General features: G+C 40.7%; 2 protein-coding genes across 3 annotated transcripts; both read left to right on the plus strand.

Moving 5' to 3' along the window:
* Nucleotides 1–20: 20 nt before the first annotated feature.
* On the plus strand, nucleotides 21–5,196 carry mul1a (mitochondrial E3 ubiquitin protein ligase 1a). 2 transcript variants are annotated; one of them, XM_058636641.1, is made up of 6 exons: nucleotides 21–107; nucleotides 1,708–1,873; nucleotides 2,739–2,826; nucleotides 2,929–3,049; nucleotides 4,081–4,312; nucleotides 4,394–5,196. In XM_058636641.1, the coding sequence occupies exons 2-6, from the start codon at nucleotides 1,757–1,759 to the stop codon at nucleotides 4,892–4,894; spliced, it is 1,059 nt and encodes a 352-aa protein (XP_058492624.1). In that variant the 5' UTR covers nucleotides 21–107; nucleotides 1,708–1,756; the 3' UTR covers nucleotides 4,895–5,196. The 2 variants fall into 2 exon arrangements, with proteins under 2 accessions (XP_058492624.1, XP_058492633.1); XM_058636650.1 differs by having other exon boundaries at nucleotides 41–107; nucleotides 1,720–1,873.
* A 6,955-nt stretch (nucleotides 5,197–12,151) lies between these two features.
* On the plus strand, nucleotides 12,152–14,249 carry camk2n1a (calcium/calmodulin-dependent protein kinase II inhibitor 1a). Its single transcript, XM_058634584.1, has 2 exons — nucleotides 12,152–12,644; nucleotides 13,574–14,249. Exons 1-2 carry the CDS (start codon nucleotides 12,476–12,478, stop codon nucleotides 13,642–13,644), a joined length of 240 nt encoding a protein of 79 aa, XP_058490567.1. The 5' UTR covers nucleotides 12,152–12,475; the 3' UTR covers nucleotides 13,645–14,249.
* The last annotated feature ends 6,031 nt before the right edge of the window (nucleotides 14,250–20,280 follow it).

Below are 20,280 nucleotides of genomic sequence, written 5' to 3' on the forward strand. Positions count from 1 at the left end.
GACATCGTCACGTGACGCTAGGTTTGCGACACTTGCGTTTTACGTGACAGGAGCAACAACTATTCGAGTCGAACATGTCAAGCTGAGTCGTCTTCACTATTTATCAGGTAAAAACAGACTCATTTATCGCACTTGCTATTAAGACACATCTGTATCGCTGCTGCTGCTAACATTGCTTAGCTAATAATAGTTTTTAAAGAGGGAGAAAACAAGAGGACAGCCCATGAAGTGACCTCTTGAAGTCATGTTTTTTAAAGGAAGTATTCCCACATCCCACAGACTCAGGGTGACCATTACCCTATATTATCATATAGACAGTCCAGAAGAATGTAAACATCGTAGAACAGCTCCCCCAACAGATTCAACGTTTTGCTCTGATCATAAAATGGGTTTAAAAGAAAAAAACAGAAAATCCCAGATATGAAATGTCGTAGAACTGTTGTCTTTCACTTTCATTCACATAGTCCACCTGGTTGTTTCCCCAACAGCCTTTAAACAGCGCGTGTTACAACAGTGTTAAAAGCCAGCGAGAAGAGATAGTGACAAATTTTCATTATTTGGATGAGAGTGAATTTTGAGTATTGTCAATATTTCACATGAGTGACTTGCAAATGCTGTCAAGCTCCCAAGCAGTCAGTCCTAGTGATTTATTTTGATGTGACATAATCCTGGCCCTCATGATTTCATGTTTAATAGTAAATAATAACAGTGACGACAACATTTCACAGAATATTTCCATGACAGGTGTAACAAAATGGGAATTTTCAATAGTAATTGAAGTTAATACCTTTAAAGTACGAGGTGGTGCATTCCAGTTGTAGTCAGAAGTCGGAATTTCTGTGTTCACTTGTCAACTCGGATTTTTAACAGGCAAAGTCACAGATCTGTATCTCTATTGTAGACTGTGTTGATTGGAGTAAGCATCTTTAAAATAAACAACACAAGTTTACTTTAAGTGCTTTGACAGACAAAACAGGATAAAACCAAGAAGACAATGTCACACAAGAGCAAGTTCAAGTGAGTAAAGAATATAATTAAATAAAAGCAATAAAAAAACAAAAGAAGGTAGGGTTTACATGTTGGTTTTCAGAAGTGAGGAACCAGCAGGTGGCGACATTGTGACTAAATGTATGCCAACTCATGTAAACTGGAAGGGGAATGATTTGGAAGATCAAAGAAAAGATCAAAGTGGAATGTTAAGATGACAACTTCGATGAACAATCTGATTTATTTTTAAATTCTGATTGATAGTCCAAAACATTCAGGCAAGTTACATGATCATTTAGACAACTTGACAATGTATCATTTTATTTCTAGCTTAGTTCAAAACATCACTCAAGTAATAGGTGTCAAATCAGAAAGTCTATTTACAACACTCATTTTTAATTTCAAATATTATATTGACAAGAAATGTGATAATACATTACCATGGTTAGGGAGCACTTTGAATTTTGCGTTGCATTTTAAAAGCGATCAAAAAACTGCCATCATGATTAAAATACAGTAGTATAATCCACTATTAAAACTTTCTTGGGCACTTCTTGTCTTCTCCAGCTATAATCTTGCATGAAGTTGTCTGGCTTTATTAGCACTATGTCACCGCTGTACTTCTGCCTTGTCTCCATCACATCATGTTGTGTCATAAAATGACTGGAATGTCACCGGGCGACACGACTCAACTCATCTACCAATTTTCTTACATTGCAGATGTTTGTGCAGGTTTGCTCCTACAGCAGTGACAGGAGAACCAGAGGAAATGAACAGTTTACCTGTTGGGATTGCAGACATTGTGAATCTTGGGGCCAGCTTTGCAATCACAGGCGCCATCTACTATGTGTACAGGAGGAACCAGTCTGTAGTTGAAAAACTTGATGTAAGTAGTATAGCATTTACTATCTTTTTTTTCTTCTTCTTTTGGCCTCTCCCTCCTCTTGCTTTCTATTTTACAAATGAACACATTTCTTTTTGTCATGCTGTTTAAACCATAGCTGGGACTGAGATTAGTTGTGATACCATAGAAACAATCTTCAAGTTTTTACGTAATGCTTTAAACCCTCTTCATCTGGATCAGCGTTCTACTGTCTCTGAAACGTTCTCAATAATAAGGCTTGTGGCTAAAACTCTGTCTCTTTTTTGCAACGTCAGACATTGCATAAGAGCATTTGTAGGGCACGGCCACTGAGTGACGCAAAGGCCCCGTTGTTTTTGCTCAGATCATTATACATTTCTGCTCTGGTCACATATTTGGTGCCTTGAACATGCACAAAAACTCTTTAAAACTTGCCAAAGATTCAGAAACGTTTCATTCATTGCACTGAACATTTTTTTTGCTATTTACAATTTTTAAATAATTTACTTTTCTGACATTTTACCCATCAAAATGAAGGTTTTAATTTGTATTTGGGCACTCAGTAGGCAGATCACACACCGATCAAATGAAGCAATGCTTAAGTCAGCATTTTCAGTTAAACTCTTCCTGTTTTTTTATTATAATCATCATTATTATATCATTATGCACCATTGTGTTGTCTCTATTTCCTACATTTTCCATCTAGTTCAGCAATAACATGATATTTTTAGGTTGTGACTGATACCTGATATTCTCAAAGAGAAAGTATGATTGGTGACCTTTCTCTGGCCCCACCCTGTGGGCAAAGGAGGCAACAGCAGCTCCTGTGGTGCACCATCAACAATTCTACATCCTGCATTAACAAATCGACTGTGTATTGTGTTCACAGGACGCTCCACATCTCACCATCGATGGGAGACTCAAAGACATTTTGCAAATAACTCCAGGAGCGCGTCTGCAGTATGTTGTCCTCGAAGGTAATTGGTAGGGTCTCACCATTTCTGACACAGACGAGACTTGATCCATGTTTAGTCATTAAAAGAGCCATATACTTTCTGTGCGAATGCTTGTGCATGTAGGTGCTGTGGAACCAGTAGTCAAGTCTCTGAAGAGTAAGTTTCAAAAAGAAGCGGTCGGCGTTTTGCAGAAGTACATGGTGAAACAACAGAGGTTGCTGTGGAATGGCTTCACAAGGAGCTGGTGAGTGGAATATCAGTGCAGAATTATGATTAAGATTTTTATAAATGTCTAGGTTTTTACCATAATATTACAACATGCAGACAAATGTAAATGCTTACAAGTCAGAAACTGTGATAACATTCACGATCCCCTATCACAATATAGAACAATGGCACCTCCATGGTGCAGCCTGTCTTTACATTAACATTATAACCCATTTAAATCACGTCAAGATTATTCTATTTACATTTAGGGCAGGTTATATATTTTGTAAATATTCATGTTCAGCTGCATGCATTCAATCCTAATTTAAAAAAAAGAATACTACCTGGAGTAAAAGGTAGGGTAGTTTCATCATCTTACGATGGATGAAAAACTGAGGTGTGAAATCAATCATTCATTTAGTGTTTCAGTGTTGGATGATGTAATATATTCAGCATGAATGTCAGTGTCTCTTCACCTCAGACGCTACATCAATATCACCTGAAACAAGGTGTTCAGTGTCAACATTGTTAATTAAATAGCATACAGGACATTTTATTTTTCTTTATCTGAGAGTCTACAGTAGATCTCTCACAGAGAATATCGCCTAGAAGAGCAACAGTGAAATCATAGCACTGTTTTAGGGCATTTTAATCCCAAACTCTGAACATAACCTGGCCAGGACAAGTTTATGTTCAGAGCTTAAGTTACCATGGTAACGTGCGTTAAAAGTGAGCTCAACTTAACTCACAAACCTGACTTTGGAGTACAGTCCTCTGACAGACCTCTTTGAACATTTGGTCGAGTTTAGGCAAAAATAACTTCTTTGTTAGATGTGAGAAAATATCACTGACAGAATTTCACACGGACGCAAATGGCGGCCACGCAGTCACACATTCTTCCTCTGTCCATGTGATCACAAGTACCACATATCTGCAGCGGCACAAACCAAGCACAGGTGTTTCACTACATTTTCTACCAATTCAGCTCGACTGGCAGATTTGATGTGATGGGTTATCCCACTGAGCCACATCATTTTGTCATGTCATGTCTCGCTCTACCTGTTGCAGGTCAGACAATGAACAAATCTTACTCCAGAATCTGAATGCAGTGCCCTTCACATTAGTGGGACCAGATGAGACAGCAGTCAATGTCCTGAGTCCTCAGCAGTCCTCTGGAGACCTTATGGAGATTATCTACGAGAAGTTTCACCAGGCCAATCTCAGCTTGAGTGACATCGTAGGACAATACCTCAGCGGGGAGAAAATTAAAGGGCAACTGGAGACTGAGGAAATGCTCAAAGTAAGTGTTTAGATTAGAAACGTAATGCAGCCATGAATTCATATACAATTGAGAAAGCATTTTGTTTTCCTCTTTTCTCAGGTTGGTACAATCCTTACAGGCGTAGGTGAACTGATACTGGAGAAGGACGGAACCCTGAATCTTCGACCGCCCACCAACAGTGCACCATACTTCTTGAGTATCAAGGACTTCAATACCCTGCGACAAAACCGAGAGAATGTGGCTTTTTGGTGGAAGGCGCTGGCCATTGCCTCAGCTTTGGCCACGACCTTTGCCCTCTTCTGGGTCGGTCGAAGCTACTACAACAGCATGAAAGTGCGGTGGCAGCGGGACCAGGCGAGAAGGGATTTTGAGCGGCGGCTGTCTGAAGCCCCCAGAGTGACTGCGCCTGCAGCAGCTACTGAGGCCAACAATGAATTGGAGACTGTGTGCGTGATTTGCCTCTCTCAGCCACGGAACTGCATTCTGCTGGACTGTGGACACGTCTGCTGCTGCTTCACTTGCTACCAGGCTCTGCCACGACAGAATTGCCCTATTTGTAGACAGCGGATCAGAAGAGTGGTGCCACTGTATCTTGTCTGAGGCACCCGTGGGACCTCAGTGGAACTCAACCACTATACAAATAATGCCAGCTTTAACCTCAATGGTATTAACTGTTGCACTTGCAGTTACTAAAGTTACAGCTTTTTGGCTGTTGAAGAGGACAGACAGGATATGTAGCAAGACATATTAATGAATGAATGTACTGTTTACATCTGAATAATTTAAAGCTATGAGTTAAATGTAATTTATGTACTATGTATGTATATGTGCATCTGAAACGGTTACTGCAATCTCATTTTCAGATTCTCCGAAACACATAAATAGAGAGATGCACTGATGTATACGTGGTGTTTCAGTGTGTTCATGCACATACACACACACACACACAACGCAGGAATTTTTACTTTTATAAACACTGAACCTACGTGGTTAATGTTTGTGTGTCAGCAACAGGTGGGGAGTGAAAGTGAAAGTATGTCTACAGCAGTGGAGAAATAGAGGAGACGAGGCACAATAACACACTACAAAAACATGTATATGTCCTTTAAATGTCCACCAACGAAGCGTATGAGAGACAGTGTGAGAAGAAAACAAGCAAAGGAATAATGAACAAAGCTGAGCTTTAAAACTAACTTGGAAACACACTAGACCCAATATATGTATTGACTTGTTTACATTTGGTAGTGAGTGTTTCAAACCTTTAAGAGACCTTAAACATCTTGTATTAAAATGAATGGCTACAAGGGATCTTTCATATTAGGAGAGTGTTTCATTGGACGAGATGATATGGATTTGTGGTGTTTTTCCATAGGCACACGGCACTCGCTGATAGCACCTGGTGTCTGAAAAGACTGGGGGGGGGGTTGGTGCGTCATCGAGCGTGCTATTTCTGTCATCTCTAACAAGCAGCGAGAAGATGTGGAGAACAGCAGATAGATGGAAAGCAAAGGGGAGGTAAAAACTTAACAGGCACCAGTCTGTTTGTGGGTTTGTGGAGGTAGAGAGGGGGGGGTATAAGGTGAAGAGTGGGGCATTGGGTCTGAGTGGGGGTGAAAGAAGGAGCAGGTGCTGGACACAGGAACTCATAAATCTTCCTCAGCGGTCATAAAGGTTCACATAGACAAATTCTTTATGAGCCCTCTCAGCAGAACAGCAGCTGTGACTCTCGGGGAACAAACTATTCCTGTAGCACTCGCAGACGTCTGAGGGCACACACAAGAAAAAAAACAATGCCATTTTATTTGTTCTCTCAGTTAAATTCAGTAAATGAACTGGATAAAGGAAGGGAGTGATATGATCAGAGGGGCCTCTGGAAAGTGAATGTTAGAAATATTAGACTAATCAGACCAAGAATGATGCCGTAAGATGTCCCTATTACTTTAGATAAGTCGATCAGATCATAACTAAAACACAATTGAGACTCGTTTCTGTAAAAGTATAGTATAGAAACTTCTACCACAAGGTGTCCACCTTAGGTCACTATTTAGCTGTACTGGAGAACAAGAACTGACAGGATAGTTACAGGGTGAATGTACTCTGTAACAGACCGAGATCATTCACTGACTGTTGTGTTTAGGTACAGCTAAAGGTCAGTAAGGTCAAATAAAACGGGAATTCCTATCTTTGATCTCAGGTCTCAGTAATCCAAGTCTTTCTATCCCATGTAGACTTAACTTGAGTTTCCTTGAACACATTTCACATTTCTTTCAAGAGGCCTCTTCAGCTCGACTGTGTAAAGGGGTTAGGTGGTTACCGCGGGGGCTTCACAGCACAAAGGTCAACTGTGCAAATCCCAGTTTCAGCAGCAGGGCCTGGAGTTTGCATGCTCTCCATGTGTCTGTGTGAGTTTCTTAGAATATTCCTCCCACTGTCAAGATATGCAGATCGGATTCGAGGTTAATTAAAGTCCATAAATTAAGTGAGTGTGATAATGAATGGATTGTTCTTTGCTGCAGCCCTTGGTGGCTTTTTCAGACTTTCAGAAAGTTAAATCTGTCTATTATGACCTTAACAACCAGTAAAACTTAAACATACAGGGTTAAATTACATCTAAATATTCTCCTTACTGCAGTTGTGGATTAATAACTCACTTCTCTCTCTGTAGAGACAAGAACACTGATTACACTTGGAATGAAGGACTTTTTATACACATTTTCAGTTGCCAGAGGAACTCTGTAATGTCTCCTGGAGCTCAGAGGCTCAAACTGGCTGCACAAGGGACGGAAGCTTTCTGCAATGATAGCTCCACATTCTTTCTATGAAAAGCTGAGTCAAAGCTGAGGTGGCCATACCAGGCAGGGAAGTGAGATTCAATTTTAATTCAAAAATGCTGAATATCAAAGAGGCTAGTCGTAACAAATGCAAGGGCCCACACTTGGTCACACATTGTCCTGTCTCTAATGTTGGTGTGGACATGTCCACTGTCCGCACGCCCTCGAAACAAATGTCACCAGAGATTAAGGAAGGGCTAAATTAAAATATTCTCTTCACTGATTACAATAGGGCAGCCAGCTCGCTGCACTTGAACACACAGGTTTCCAGCAGAGTTACTCAAACACTGACGAACGAATGACGAATGTTATCAAACCTCTTGAATCAGCCAGTACCAAGTGGATTTATAGATTTCTTGAAGAAATCCTCCAAGAGGCTTCTGCAGTCCATTTTGCAACTGATTAAATGACTTTTGGATAGCTGTGACCTGGACGAATGAAAATCTACACCGATACTTTACCAAACCTAAAAAGCCTCACTACCTCTCTCAAAAATGTCTTGACAGGAGGAGAAGCAAAAAAAACATGCTCTTTTCGTTCTCTTGCATGTTGTTGGTGGATATTTATGGTAAATAATGTTGTGTAATTTTACCGTCACCTTGACACTCATCTCTCAGGTGATAATTCTTCTTTGCCTTTGCTGCTGCTCGGACCAAATTCACTTTTACCTTCAATCGCTGACATCTGACAATTAACTGACATGTGAAAATGAACTGAACAAGGTTCAGTTACGTGGATGTGTATGACCACAGTGTAAAAGCCTGTGAGTGCGACTCTTTTTTTTCCCTTGTTTCAGAAACGTTGGCAACCACACTCAACCATGCTTTATGAAGATAAACAAAGTTAACATTATTACCTGTTTAATATAAGCATGGTAGCAAATTCCTCTGGCAGCAAATGCTCCACATGTGAGATCCTGACAAATTGTGCTCTTGTTCATCATCGTGAGTGAAGGGGCGGGATGGACCGACAGCAGGGGGGAAAGGTATAGATGTGGTTTCTCAGGAGAGACAGAACCATCACAGCGTGCAATCATCCCTGATGCCAATTACTGCTGTCACCCATCTGCTTTGGGCATGCAGTGAAACGCGGGACAAGTGACCTACTTTCCGACAACAGTCTGACTGCAGCGCTTCTCCTTCCTTCAACAAACCAAGCGTCCCCTCTCTTTCGCATATACATCGTCACTGATCCAATATAAAGATTTTTATTTGTATCAGCAGATTACATTGCTTTGGTTCACATAATAAATCACTGCATTTCCAAAAGAGGAAATACTTTTCATATACTTTCCATACTTTGCACTCATAAGATATCAAATAGGCATAGATTACTACACTGTAAATAACCTCCTCTGACATATTATCTGCTCAAATGTCCAAGAGGAATCACTGCCGGAGCTGAAACTTTGCCACAGAGAGAGATGACACAAAAACTGCCTGTTCTGGAGATTATCCAGAGGAACTTGGACAGAGATTGTGGACCCAAGTTTAATTTTGAAACACAAAGTTTCAGAGCCATTTCTCTTGTGTGAAACAACCAGTGTTGGGTAAGTTACTCAGGAATTTAAAAAGTACAAATATTACTTTACTTACTGCATGTATCAAAAGTAATACGTTACTCATATTCCTCTTGTAAATACAATCAAAGTATTGAAGTACAAGTTTCCTTTGGGACTGAATCCACTGAAGTACAAACGTGGCTGCCTCTCAATTTAAATTTTGTAACACACCAACTCAGCATTGCTTCACATACTAATTGAATATTACTAATATTATTGTTTACTATAATATTAGAGTAAGAAAGAAGGATCATTTTAAAATTGATTTAAAAAAAGGAGAAGATTCTGCATTTCATTCTGTCCAATCCAAAAAAACCAGCTGAAACAAAGTGCTGTACATCAGAGATGGTGTAAATAGTATGGGGTGAAAATATAAAGATCATATTTTCACAGGATATAGGGATGAGATGGGGGTGTGATATTCACAGCGGGGTGTTAATTAATTTCTTTACTTACATAGGATCAATATATTATGGATGTTACTGACTATCCATTTATTTATTCATTTATGCTCAGTTGAATATACTATATATTAATTACTAAGGAAAATATATATAAATATATAATATAAATAAGGGGAGAAGGAGTGGGATTTGATAAGCCAAGACTTCTTCCCCTCTCCCTTTGAACATGTGTCAACTTGTGTCAGGTGTAATTTATTGTTTTGTTAAAATAAACGTTCAAAAATCAAATATACTTTTGGCTAAAGCGTTAATGCCCAACACTGGACACTGAAAATGCTGATACTTGAACAGCATTTGGTGACAACTGGTGCTTTAGAATCAACCAACATGTTATTCACCAACATGGGACGGTCACCTCTGGTGATCACACCTCTGGCCTCCTGTGTGAATCAGGCGTAGCTTGAACATTGATGCAGCTCAGCTGTGTGATCCAAACACTGCATCTCTGACACTGTTCGTATAATCTTTTTTTGGGAGATGTTTATGCAGGAAAACAAGCAGCATTAATCTGTGTGATGAGGTAAACAGACACACACAAGTTGTTTTCTTCCATGACTGCAGATGGTGTGTTTGTGTGTTTGTGTGTGTGTGTGTGTGTGTGTGTGTGTGTTGCCTCTTTCTGCTTATGCTCACAGTTACATTTTTAGCCTTTTTGTTATACCTGCTCTCTCGCTCACACAAACCCTAAAAGCAGACACGCACAGAATTGATCCCGGCTCTTAGCTCTAGGCTTGTTATCAGTGTTTTTCCACAGCTCGTGTTCCTCAAGGAGGAACATAGTGTGTGTGTGTGTGTGTGTGTGTGTGTGTGTGTGTGTGTGTGTGTGTGTGTGTGTGTATGTGTGTAAATTCAACAAAGCTTGGTCTGCCCAAGGGGAGAACATGGGGAGGGGGGGTGAGTGTGACTCAGCACAGTGAATTATTTGTAATTGGTGGCAGCGCTTCAAGAGCACACACATAGAAACACACACACACACACACACACACGGGTGGGTGCCCTTGTTAGAAATGATGCGACTGATTGACTGACTCAGATCATTGAAAACTGCTTCCTGCTGATGAGGAATAGATGGAGGGGGGGAAAAGAAAAAGGAGACAAAAGATGAGGACACATCACAGCATGTGGACAGAGAAAGATTAAACTTCAGGCCTGACCAAATGAGGAGTCATCGCACTTGTGCGGTGCATTATTAGAGGCTGAGGTAAGACTAGAGAGAAGTGTCCGGTTGGTGTTACACAGCCACGTCTCTTCCCAAAATAGTGATCGTACCATCTCAGGTCAGATCTTCCTCCACGGCCTGTAACTCTGTCGCAGAGCGATGACGTCATGTGAAATCCTTGGCCCTTGCTTGAACCCCAGCAGCATGAATCAACCACTCTTGCGTGTTGACAGCTGGAGGCTGCAGTTCATTGAGCAACAGGAACTTTGTGAGTCATCTTTGTGAGGGGAACGGCATTCTGACACATTTGTGCCACATTTATGATTTTTAATTATCCACATTTGAGACAAATCACTATAGTATAAAACAATTATTTAGCTGTTTCCATTGTTGAGGTTTGATGGCGTTTGTGTATTTAAAAGTTGCAAACTTCTCTCTAAAAAGCTGAGCTTTTTTCAGCATATGGAATTTGAGTGTAACCACCTCCAACCATGTTAGCTGCACTTTGTCTTTAAATAAGATAATAACAAATGCTTTTGTGGGGATTGTACGGTCCATGTTTCTGTGGGATGTCCATCAGCTGGCAGGAGCTCACTCAGTGTTGACTCTGCAGCCTATCCCCATCCCAGTCTCTCCAAAACTACCATCTCCAAACTCTCAGCTATTCAACTTCCCTGGTCTGGTGGCAGCAAAAACAAAGGAAGAGTTTTACATAAAGACACGCCAGGTGGCCGGAGCAGTTAAACCAGGCTTGGTTCATTAATAGGCTTTGAGTTTGAAATTATATTAGCTTTTTTTATGAGACACCATATGCTGTGAGGACAGGATGTTGTAACACAGGTTTTGCGGTAGCAAAGAATGACGTCATTTCAGATGCAGCACGTTTAGAAATGAGAATGTCTCTGTCCATGGTGCTGAAATTTATTATATATTTTTCTCTGGCACAAAACAGGGCCGGACATTTTTTTCTTAAGTAATTATCCTGTATGGGTGGTATTCTGTTCTGTTTTACATTCTTCTTGTTCTATGCCGTATACAGTACTTGTAGGTTTTCGAGGTTATTCATACAATTATGCATCCGTTTTTTTGTTGAAACTCCACAATTATCTTGCAAAATGAAAACACAGCACTCAAAACTACGTACATTCCCTCTCAAAACAAATTCCTTCAAACAGTACGACATGTGTATAACATGCAAATGTTGCCATTTTTACATGGTATGTGCGAGAACTTGGCAAATTCGCTACAAAGAAAACCAGCGCAAAGCTACGAGAAAGTAACAAAAGAAGCATTTAAACATGAGTGAGTGTTGCATTGTGATGGTGGTTGGTGTGTTTAATGATAGGACAGGCTTTGTTTATTTAGGATAGTTTTTATTTGTTGTAAATGCTTAGTTTTAGTTTATTTTTTGAAATATGGAGTAATGTGTACTGTGTCTCAAATACAACCTTTCCAAATTGCTGGCAGAGAAAAAAAAAAACACAGGTCATATGAACCCAAAAGGATTATGTATGAAATTAATTTACAAAACGAAATTTAAGCACAATTTTAGTTAGTTTTGTAAACACACAATTTAGTGTCAGTTAGTTATATGGGTTTGGTTTTTAACTCCATTTTTATATCAGTTAACGAAAATGTTTAGTTTTCATTATTTCGTTAAACTATAATAACCTCAGTTTGGAGTCATGTTTATGCACCAACTTCCAGAATTGTGTTGTCTTAGTTTTTCTCGCCTGTTGGTGTCGCTCTTGCTCCTCTGCCACACACACACACACACACATACACAAACCCGGATGGATGACTTCACCGTTCAGCCTGGGTTTCCTTTATGATCCCGGGATCTCCCACTTCCCTCAGCAGACATCGTCCAGCAGCAGAGGCGAACACATCTCACTCTCACTCTCTCTCTTACTCACTCACACACTCATAACTCTTCCTGCAGCTGCAACAACACAACAACACAGACACACAACACAGACACAAAGAGAGAGGCGACGACATCGACAAGATCCCAACAGGAGACGCTTTGTTTTTTTTGAACACCATCTACTACAAACCTGCATCTCTTCCCGGGATTCTAACTGCTGCTACCGAGCGACGGACACGTTTACCCGGCTTCACTTAAAAACAACAAGAAGAACAACAAAAAGCTCCAGTCGTGCCACGATGTCCGAGGTGCTGCCATACAACGAGGGCAAAATGAGCGGCTACGGCGCGGACAGCGAGGTCAGCCAGATGTCCTTTAGCTGTGGACTGCAGGACACGAGCGCCTTCTTCGCTGCGTCGCAGGCGAAAAGACCCCCGAAGCTGGGACAGATCGGCCGAGCTAAGCGAGGTATATACATATATACATATATATATATATGTGTGTGTGTGTGTATGTATTCATATTTATATACAGAAAAAAAACACTGCAGGATTGATAACAGGGCACAACAGATAGATTGTGTGATAATAAATGTGCAAAAACTCTTATTATCATTGCTATTATTATAATAGGCTTATAATTAAAATATACACACACATATATATATATATATATATATATATATATGTATATATATATATATATATATATACATACATGCACAGAGACACAAGGACACACCCCAGCCTGTTATCATAACACCAGAGGAACAATAAAAAAGCATCTGGCTCGTCGCCATTATCACGAATGACTTGTTTTCCAACCAAGTGCGCCGTCGACGCTGCAGGGGGATTTGCAATAGACTGCTTTAATTTATGCATTTATCTACTCTCTTATTTATTATTTATTTGTTCCCATGCAGCCGAGTTGTGCGGTCATAGATTTGCTCTCACTTGCTTTGTTGTGTGTCTTTGCTGCGCCATAACCCCCCCCCCCCCCCCATTCGATGATTGGGCTGCTCAATTAAGTGCACAATAATCGAAATCGCAATCCAAAATGGAAACTGGACACTTCAGTGATTTGATAAATATGAAATCTTGTGACAGTGTTGCAGTGCTGCTGGAATTCAAAGGCCCCAATTAGTAAATATGTGTTATTTATTGACTTTGATGGTGAAAATGGAAACGATTCGGAATCATATCGCAATCGCGGTCTTTGTCCAAATGATTATCGTGAGAGTTGACGTGATAATAGAGACCTTTGAGGCTTATACTGCTACTACTAATAAGGAAAATGCAGCAGTGATATAGACATTAGATTCAGGTGTTAATAATTATAATAATAATAATATAATAATAATAAATGAATGCCCCCCCCCCCTTTTTTCCTGTCCACAGTGGTCATCGAGGACGACCGAATAGACGAGGTCCTGAAGGGGATGACGGACAAGTCTTCACCTGGCGTTTAAGCGTGAACAATGCCTGCGCTGACTTTTTTAATTTCAGTCACCGATTTGAAGCACTTGTCGGCTGTGCATGTTCGAGGAATTTGCAGGAAAAAGACGACGGCACGAAGCGAGGACGGGATGATGAAATGAGAATGGTGTTACAGGACGGGGAAAAAAGGGGAGAGAGATAGAATAAAGAGGGGGAAGATAAATAAGAGAAGAAATATATATATATGTATATATATAGAGAGAGTGAGCGAGAAAGAGAGGGAGGAAGAATGAAGGAAAAAAGGGAAGATTCTGGAAAAAGACCAAGATTTGTCATGGGATTGCTGGCAATTCTTCAAACGAATCCCGATTTGAACTCCACTGCTGCGCAGCAGGACGTTGAGATGGCGGACGCTTTGCTCTGTCTCTCAACCCCTGCTGATTTTAATGATGGATGAACTTGTCATTACTTCACGACCATCTCTTCTCTTTTCCTTTCCAAAACTGCGCTGTAAGAAACAAAAATACTGCAACGGGAGGCTGACGCGAAATCCCAGCCCTGTTACAATAACATGTACAGTATATAGGCTAAAGCTCCTCAGACTCCCTCACCCTTTCCTCTCTACCCCCCCCCCCCCCCCCCCCCCGCTCCTCCTCTCCTCTCCTCCCCACTTTAGTTTAGGCTCAGCTTTGTTGACTCCCAGTTGGCGACAGTGCATTCAAGGGAGCTGTCCTTTCAGCACTGGTCCAATGCATTCCTGTTGCTGCTCACGCTTCTTTGAAAGACAAAAAACAAAACACAGACCAACCAAACTCTTTGAGTCTACTAACCAGAGAAGACCCACTGTATGTAAAAACATATATCTGAGGATGGTGCAATGTTAATGTTTTCTGTAGTTGAACCCCACTTGTTTTGGCTCTTGAAGAGAATCAGGCCACAGATGGAAAGTGAACCACTGGCTACATTTTTGCTCTTGCATTCAATGGTTAAATGTGCCGATTGGCACCTTCATGTAGCTGATATAAAAACCTGCACATATATTTCTTTTTTTCTTTTTCAAATACTCAGATCTACAGAGGCCTGCAGAGATGTGGAGCTTATAGTAAATATTGAACAATTCTAGTCATGAAATTCATGGGAAGAAATATGCTTTCTATAATTTGGTTATTATACTTTTTTGTTTGTTTGTTTGTTTGTTTTCTGTCTTCTATGAAATCTAGAGTTTTTTTTCCTCCATCTACTTTACTGCATGAACGTTCACTCCGGTGCCAACACAGGTGCCACCACTCTTACCCTGGCACGCTTCTTTTTAAAACAAAAGTCATATTTGTATTTTTATATCTAAATATTTGTTATTTAAATGATATGCTAGTCTATCGTCTTACGGTTCATCAACAAAAATGTTTCTATTTCAGAGAGGATATAATTATACGCAATGAGACTGGCCTTCACATAGAGGCGAATCTGACATTTTGGTGGACTGGTCTTATTTCGATATCAGAGGTTGGAAGTTTTTTAAAGACTAACTGAATGTGTCTGGGGTTTTGCACACATCAATGTTTAACTATTATTAAGAAATCGTATACTGTGACTTGAGCTTCGTTGATGAATTTGTTAGAAAATTGCAGTTTTAGATATATATATATATATATTGCACTGTTTACGAGTATCCTCAAATGACACGTCGTTATTTGACCGATTTTGGACATTACAGTTTTTCGTTTTTTTAATTTTGTTTATTTTGTACCATTACTTTAAAAGAACTGGATATGGTTTGTTGTGCATGAAACCTTGAATATTTTCAATAATGAAACATCGTTTTATGAAGCAAAAAACAACAAAATGTCATGACATTCTAAGAATGAGTCATTGTATATTACGATGCCATTTTCACTGTATTTGGTGAATTAATAAATGGTGAAAGAAAATGTTAATGTGATTCTTTGACATGGCTTTCATCCCGAGACGTTAGTTGCCTAGAATATCAATGGAGGACAAAAGGACTAGAGCGGTGCACGATGTGGAAAACAAAACATAGCACGTCACCTCAGAAGAATATACTAAACAACTTTAGTGCAAACAAAACACACCCTCTGCTCATTTCTGTGTAGGTTTGGTCATCACTGAAGGGCTCTTGCAGTAGCAATATACCTCAGTGGCAGTAAATACTGATTCTTAATTAAAGAGCAGGGAGGAAACAGTGATCCATGTGTTTAGCTGTTAAACAGCTCTGTGTTTGCCTACACTGGTGAATCCATTAAACCACAAACCCCCGGGGAGCCACAACTGGCCACATGATCATTTTTCAATGTCTGACTGTACAGTAGCTCTCACATAAACACTTCTACCGACAATGGATCACGTACAACAGCCTTAAAACAAATCTATGGTACATTGTCTTTATGGTCCACATTATCTACACAGTCTTCACAGATGGGCTGGCTTCATGGACTGAGCCAAAAAGGTTTCCTTGTTAAAAACTTATTTCTTACTGTTTTACTCACACAGACGAGGTGTGCACTGTCCACAGCCATTATATCAAACTATATATATATTGTTATTGAATTATTGCCATAACTTTTTGAAGGCAGATAACAAATCCATATACAGGATACTGTTATCCATGTCTTGAAGTGGCAGAACCTGGACCTTTCCACCAGTTGTTCTTTGCCTTGGAATAAAGGCATCTGATTTGGATCAATGGAACCAACCTACTCAGTATACAGGGGAAAAACCCAGCATGGTACGTTTTAGTAACAGTAAGTGTTAAAACGGGACACTATGTGCAGGAAATCTTTCCCAAAACATTACAGCTGAACAATCGATCGCTTTCAAATGAAAATTGCAGTTTGAAAGAATTGCAATTAGGCTGCAATTTCACCGCAACTCGAAAATCCCCCAAAGAGCATATTGTGTTTTTGGCTCCGCGTTTGGCTGGCTGTGAACAAAATGTTCTGGCGAAAAAACACTTTTCCTTGTAATGTTGCAATTTTACTGGTTAAAATGACACCGGGAAAACATCAACAGTATCAGGGCAGGACTATAAAAAGAGACGACAATACACGTGACAACAACACGGACTCGTTACTCTAAACTGCACTTGACTCTAATGACACACATAACCACTGCATCATCAGTGTAGCCCGGGAGTGATGTTATTGACTGTCCTGACACCAGGAGCACATGTGGACTGAATGAACACACAGAGCGATCGATCATGTTGTTGTTATGGATGCTGTGTGTGTGTGTGTGTGTGTGTGTGAAGGCCGGAACCAGATTGACATATTTGGGCAGATACTGAACAGCATCAGCTCTGCTACACACCTCCTCCCTGTCATGAGACGTACTGTGAACATGTGACTTGGAGCATGACTGACAACACAGACAAGTACCCACAAAAGCCAGAAGTGAATCCTACTGTTTAAAAACAAACAAACCGATAGAACAAAAAAACAGTCTTTGAACAGTTTGACAGGATTATTGACTTTTACCACCACCCGCCCCTGCACTACCTCTGTATACACACTAACGCCGTTTTATTCACTACATGGTCCCAGCCACACACAAATGAGTGACTAGTGACGTGTAAAGCAGTTGTTTTCAGTGTAACTGAATCATTAGAACCAGTTAATTAAAACTATTTGTTCAGTACTTCCTCCATGACCGGAGCACAGACTTCGTCTGACACTGAAATACAGTGGCAGGGTCTGTGATGCCGCTCATGATCGCAGTGGTGTCGCTAAATACACCAGACTCCTCCGTTAAATGATGAGATTTTAGACATTTCCTTGCTAAATGTTGGAGATTAACGCACGCTTTCAGGATTTTTAAGTCTTTTTAACTGATCTACAGTCGGGCATTGTTCAGTTTGATTCTTGTGTCGGACTTTTGCCTCCGCCTCTTCCTGTGACGGCACTGTGACCAATCAAAGGCCAGCAGTCTGGTGGTGTCACGCATAGTATCAGCACAGCTTGCTTGGAACCTCACCAGAGCAGGTACTAAAAAAAAAGTACTAGGTATCAGGTCAAACTATCACTAATGGAAAAGCAAAGTAACCGTGCCGTGCCGAGTCGTACTAGTGGAAAAGCGCCAAAGGGGGCCCTCAGTCTGGTCTGACAGTGTTACTTGACAGAGCCTGTTTTCAAAGACCAAACAGACAAAAATCACCTAATGTTACACACTGCAGTATAAAGCCAAGGTTTGAAGCCGTTTTATAAGAATACAATTTAGAGAAAAAAGTCATATCTGGTTGTGATCTGCTAAACTCTTTCTCTTATAATCTGAGGTAGGATGTTAGACTGGAATATCTCGGGCAACAACTAATTAGCTTCTCGTCTCTGACGAGGTTAAAATCCATTCATTAGTTTGCTGCTCTGAGGGTTAGAGGTCAGTTGACTGTTGCAGTAACCTGGGGTCACTCTTTCTGACCTGGCAGATGGGTTCGGACTTCGCTCGGTCATGCTGGGGTCAACACAGACATGCTGTAAATGCTTTCCCAGTGGACACTCACACACACACAAACACACAAAATGCAGAGAGTTCTCGATAGGGATGAGTCACTATGAGTCAATACGATGTTTGTATCCGTACCGGTCAAAATCACTGGATCTGATATCTGAAAAAGACAAACATAAAATCCAACTCCAAGAAAAACAGCACAAATCAAAAAGCTTCATGAAGCACAAGCTATAAAGACAAATATGCACCACCAACAAGAAGAAACTTGGAGCTGCTTGGTGCAGGAACAGCTGCAGCTCTGATTGAACATGCAGGCAGTTGTTTATGGAGCAATTTCAGTATTGGATGATCATGTTTATGAGAAGCCAAAATCAATTATAAATAAAATGTGATTGTGAAGTCCTACTGACTGTCTGGGGTTTATTTTATTTTAAGCAGTAGAATCCACTTCTAAAAGTTTTTGTATAGGCACTTTTTTGGCATTTTAAGCCACACCAACCGTATGCAGTCATCTCAGTTTGCCACCACTATGTCACTGCTGTGTTTCGGGCCACGCCTCCATCAGTCAAGACGTAAAACGCATCACTGTGTGCAGCGGGGTTATGTTACGGGAGACACATAAACTCTACTATGCTGAGAAACACAGCTTATCACATTTAAAAGTTCTCCATTACAGCAGAAAAAAAAGCGAACTTGCTATCTAACTTGGTAAATTGGTATTGTATCGGAGTGGTATCGAGCAAACCCTTGTTCTAGATTCTGTGTGAGACCAGGGGGACCAAGAGCTTTGATCTGACTCCACTTTTGTACCATCCTGAGTGGACATCCATTAATATTCCTCCCTCTGTTACATAAGCATGCCATACAGTGCATGATGCCATTATGTTGCCCCTGGGGAGATCAGCAGATAAACAGAGCTGTTGAGAGCAGCAGCAGCAGCAGCAGCAGGGTCTAATGCTGGTGACTCCCTCTCCACTGTCAACATGTATCTGGACATTTCCAAATCCTTCTGAATCCAAACGAGACTATTGTTGCATGATATTGAGATCACATAAGATGCTAAGAGCTGCTAACGTAGGCTCAGTCGGGTGAAAACAGGCAGCATCGCTGTGTTGTGATGTGGCTTGAACACTAACAGAAAAATAGAGAGATGTCTTAACTTGCATGAGCCCTAACACCACACACCACAGCATTTGGGGCCAATGGAAGCAGACAGTGAGAGAGGGGTGGTGGCTGTGAATAGACACGTGATAGAGTGAGAGAGAGCGCGTCTAGAAACACTAGAGAAAGCAGACAGACTGAGAGATATATAGAGTAGCAGTAGATTAACGGTTTTTGCTGCCCTTGAGCAACGGAGCATGACAGACGATTAGGAGCAGGAGGGAAAATTCAGGCTTTATTATCTCTCACACAGTTTAATACACGACACTCGAGTAAATCAAAGGCTCCGACACCTGGAAAACACAGATGATCAGCTGAAGATACACAAACAGCCCAGACAATGTTTGTGTTTACGACCAAACCTCTCCTGCATGAGGTATGTGTCCTGCTCTGTGGTCGGGTCAAGTTAAATCTCACTGGGGGGGGGGGGGGAAATCAAGGCTACTGTGACACCAACAACACCATCCCATCCTCTTTTTGAAAAGTAAATTCTTGACAAAAGTTCCAGAAAAGTTACGAAATGGACCTTATGATGGAAAAGGTAAGATCAAAAAATCAACCAAAACAATTCTGGTGTCTCCATAAATATCTCCTCTAGGGGATTTCGCACTGCCACATTCCCAGTGTTACCCACATTCAATAAGCATTTATTCTGTCAAATGGCAAACGTTCATTTTTAGCAGCAGAGAGAATCCACTTCTGATGTTTCCAGCCATTACTCTGCTGCCTCGCTTTACTAGCACGATGTTGCTGTTGTGCTTCGTGTAAAACACATAAAACACATCACTCCCTGTGACATGAGAACACAACGCTGCTATACTGAGAAGCAAAGAGTCACATGGGGCTTAATCGGCATTGCATTGTCTGAACATGTTTGGCAGCGACTTAAAAGAATTGCAGAGATAAACGTGGTATTTTTTGCACAGGACAATGAAGCCTTTGAATCCTTTGAATGTAACGGACATTCGTTTATATTTAAAAGTTACATACTACAGCTTTTGAAGCCAGTACTCTTAATCCAACCACAGAGCAGTAAATAACCATTGTCC

Source organism: Solea solea, chromosome 1 (genome assembly GCF_958295425.1).
Source record: "Solea solea chromosome 1, fSolSol10.1, whole genome shotgun sequence".
Lineage (NCBI taxonomy): Eukaryota > Metazoa > Chordata > Actinopteri > Pleuronectiformes > Soleidae > Solea > Solea solea.

What these genes read in the sequence shown, in the direction of transcription:
- mul1a (XM_058636641.1), top strand. Translation starts at nt 1,757, where the DNA reads ATGAACAGTTTACCTGTTGGGATTGCAGACATTGTGAATCTTGGGGCC. An exon ending in GCAGTATGTTGTCCTCGAAG is followed by an intron (nt 2,827 to 2,928) that starts GTAATTGGTAGG and finishes TTGTGCATGTAG; the next exon opens with GTGCTGTGGAACCAGTAGTC. An exon ending in AGACTGAGGAAATGCTCAAA is followed by an intron (nt 4,313 to 4,393) that starts GTAAGTGTTTAG and finishes CTCTTTTCTCAG; the next exon opens with GTTGGTACAATCCTTACAGG.
- camk2n1a (XM_058634584.1), top strand. Translation starts at nt 12,476, where the DNA reads ATGTCCGAGGTGCTGCCATACAACGAGGGCAAAATGAGCGGCTACGGC. An exon ending in GATCGGCCGAGCTAAGCGAG is followed by an intron (nt 12,645 to 13,573) that starts GTATATACATAT and finishes TCCTGTCCACAG; the next exon opens with TGGTCATCGAGGACGACCGA.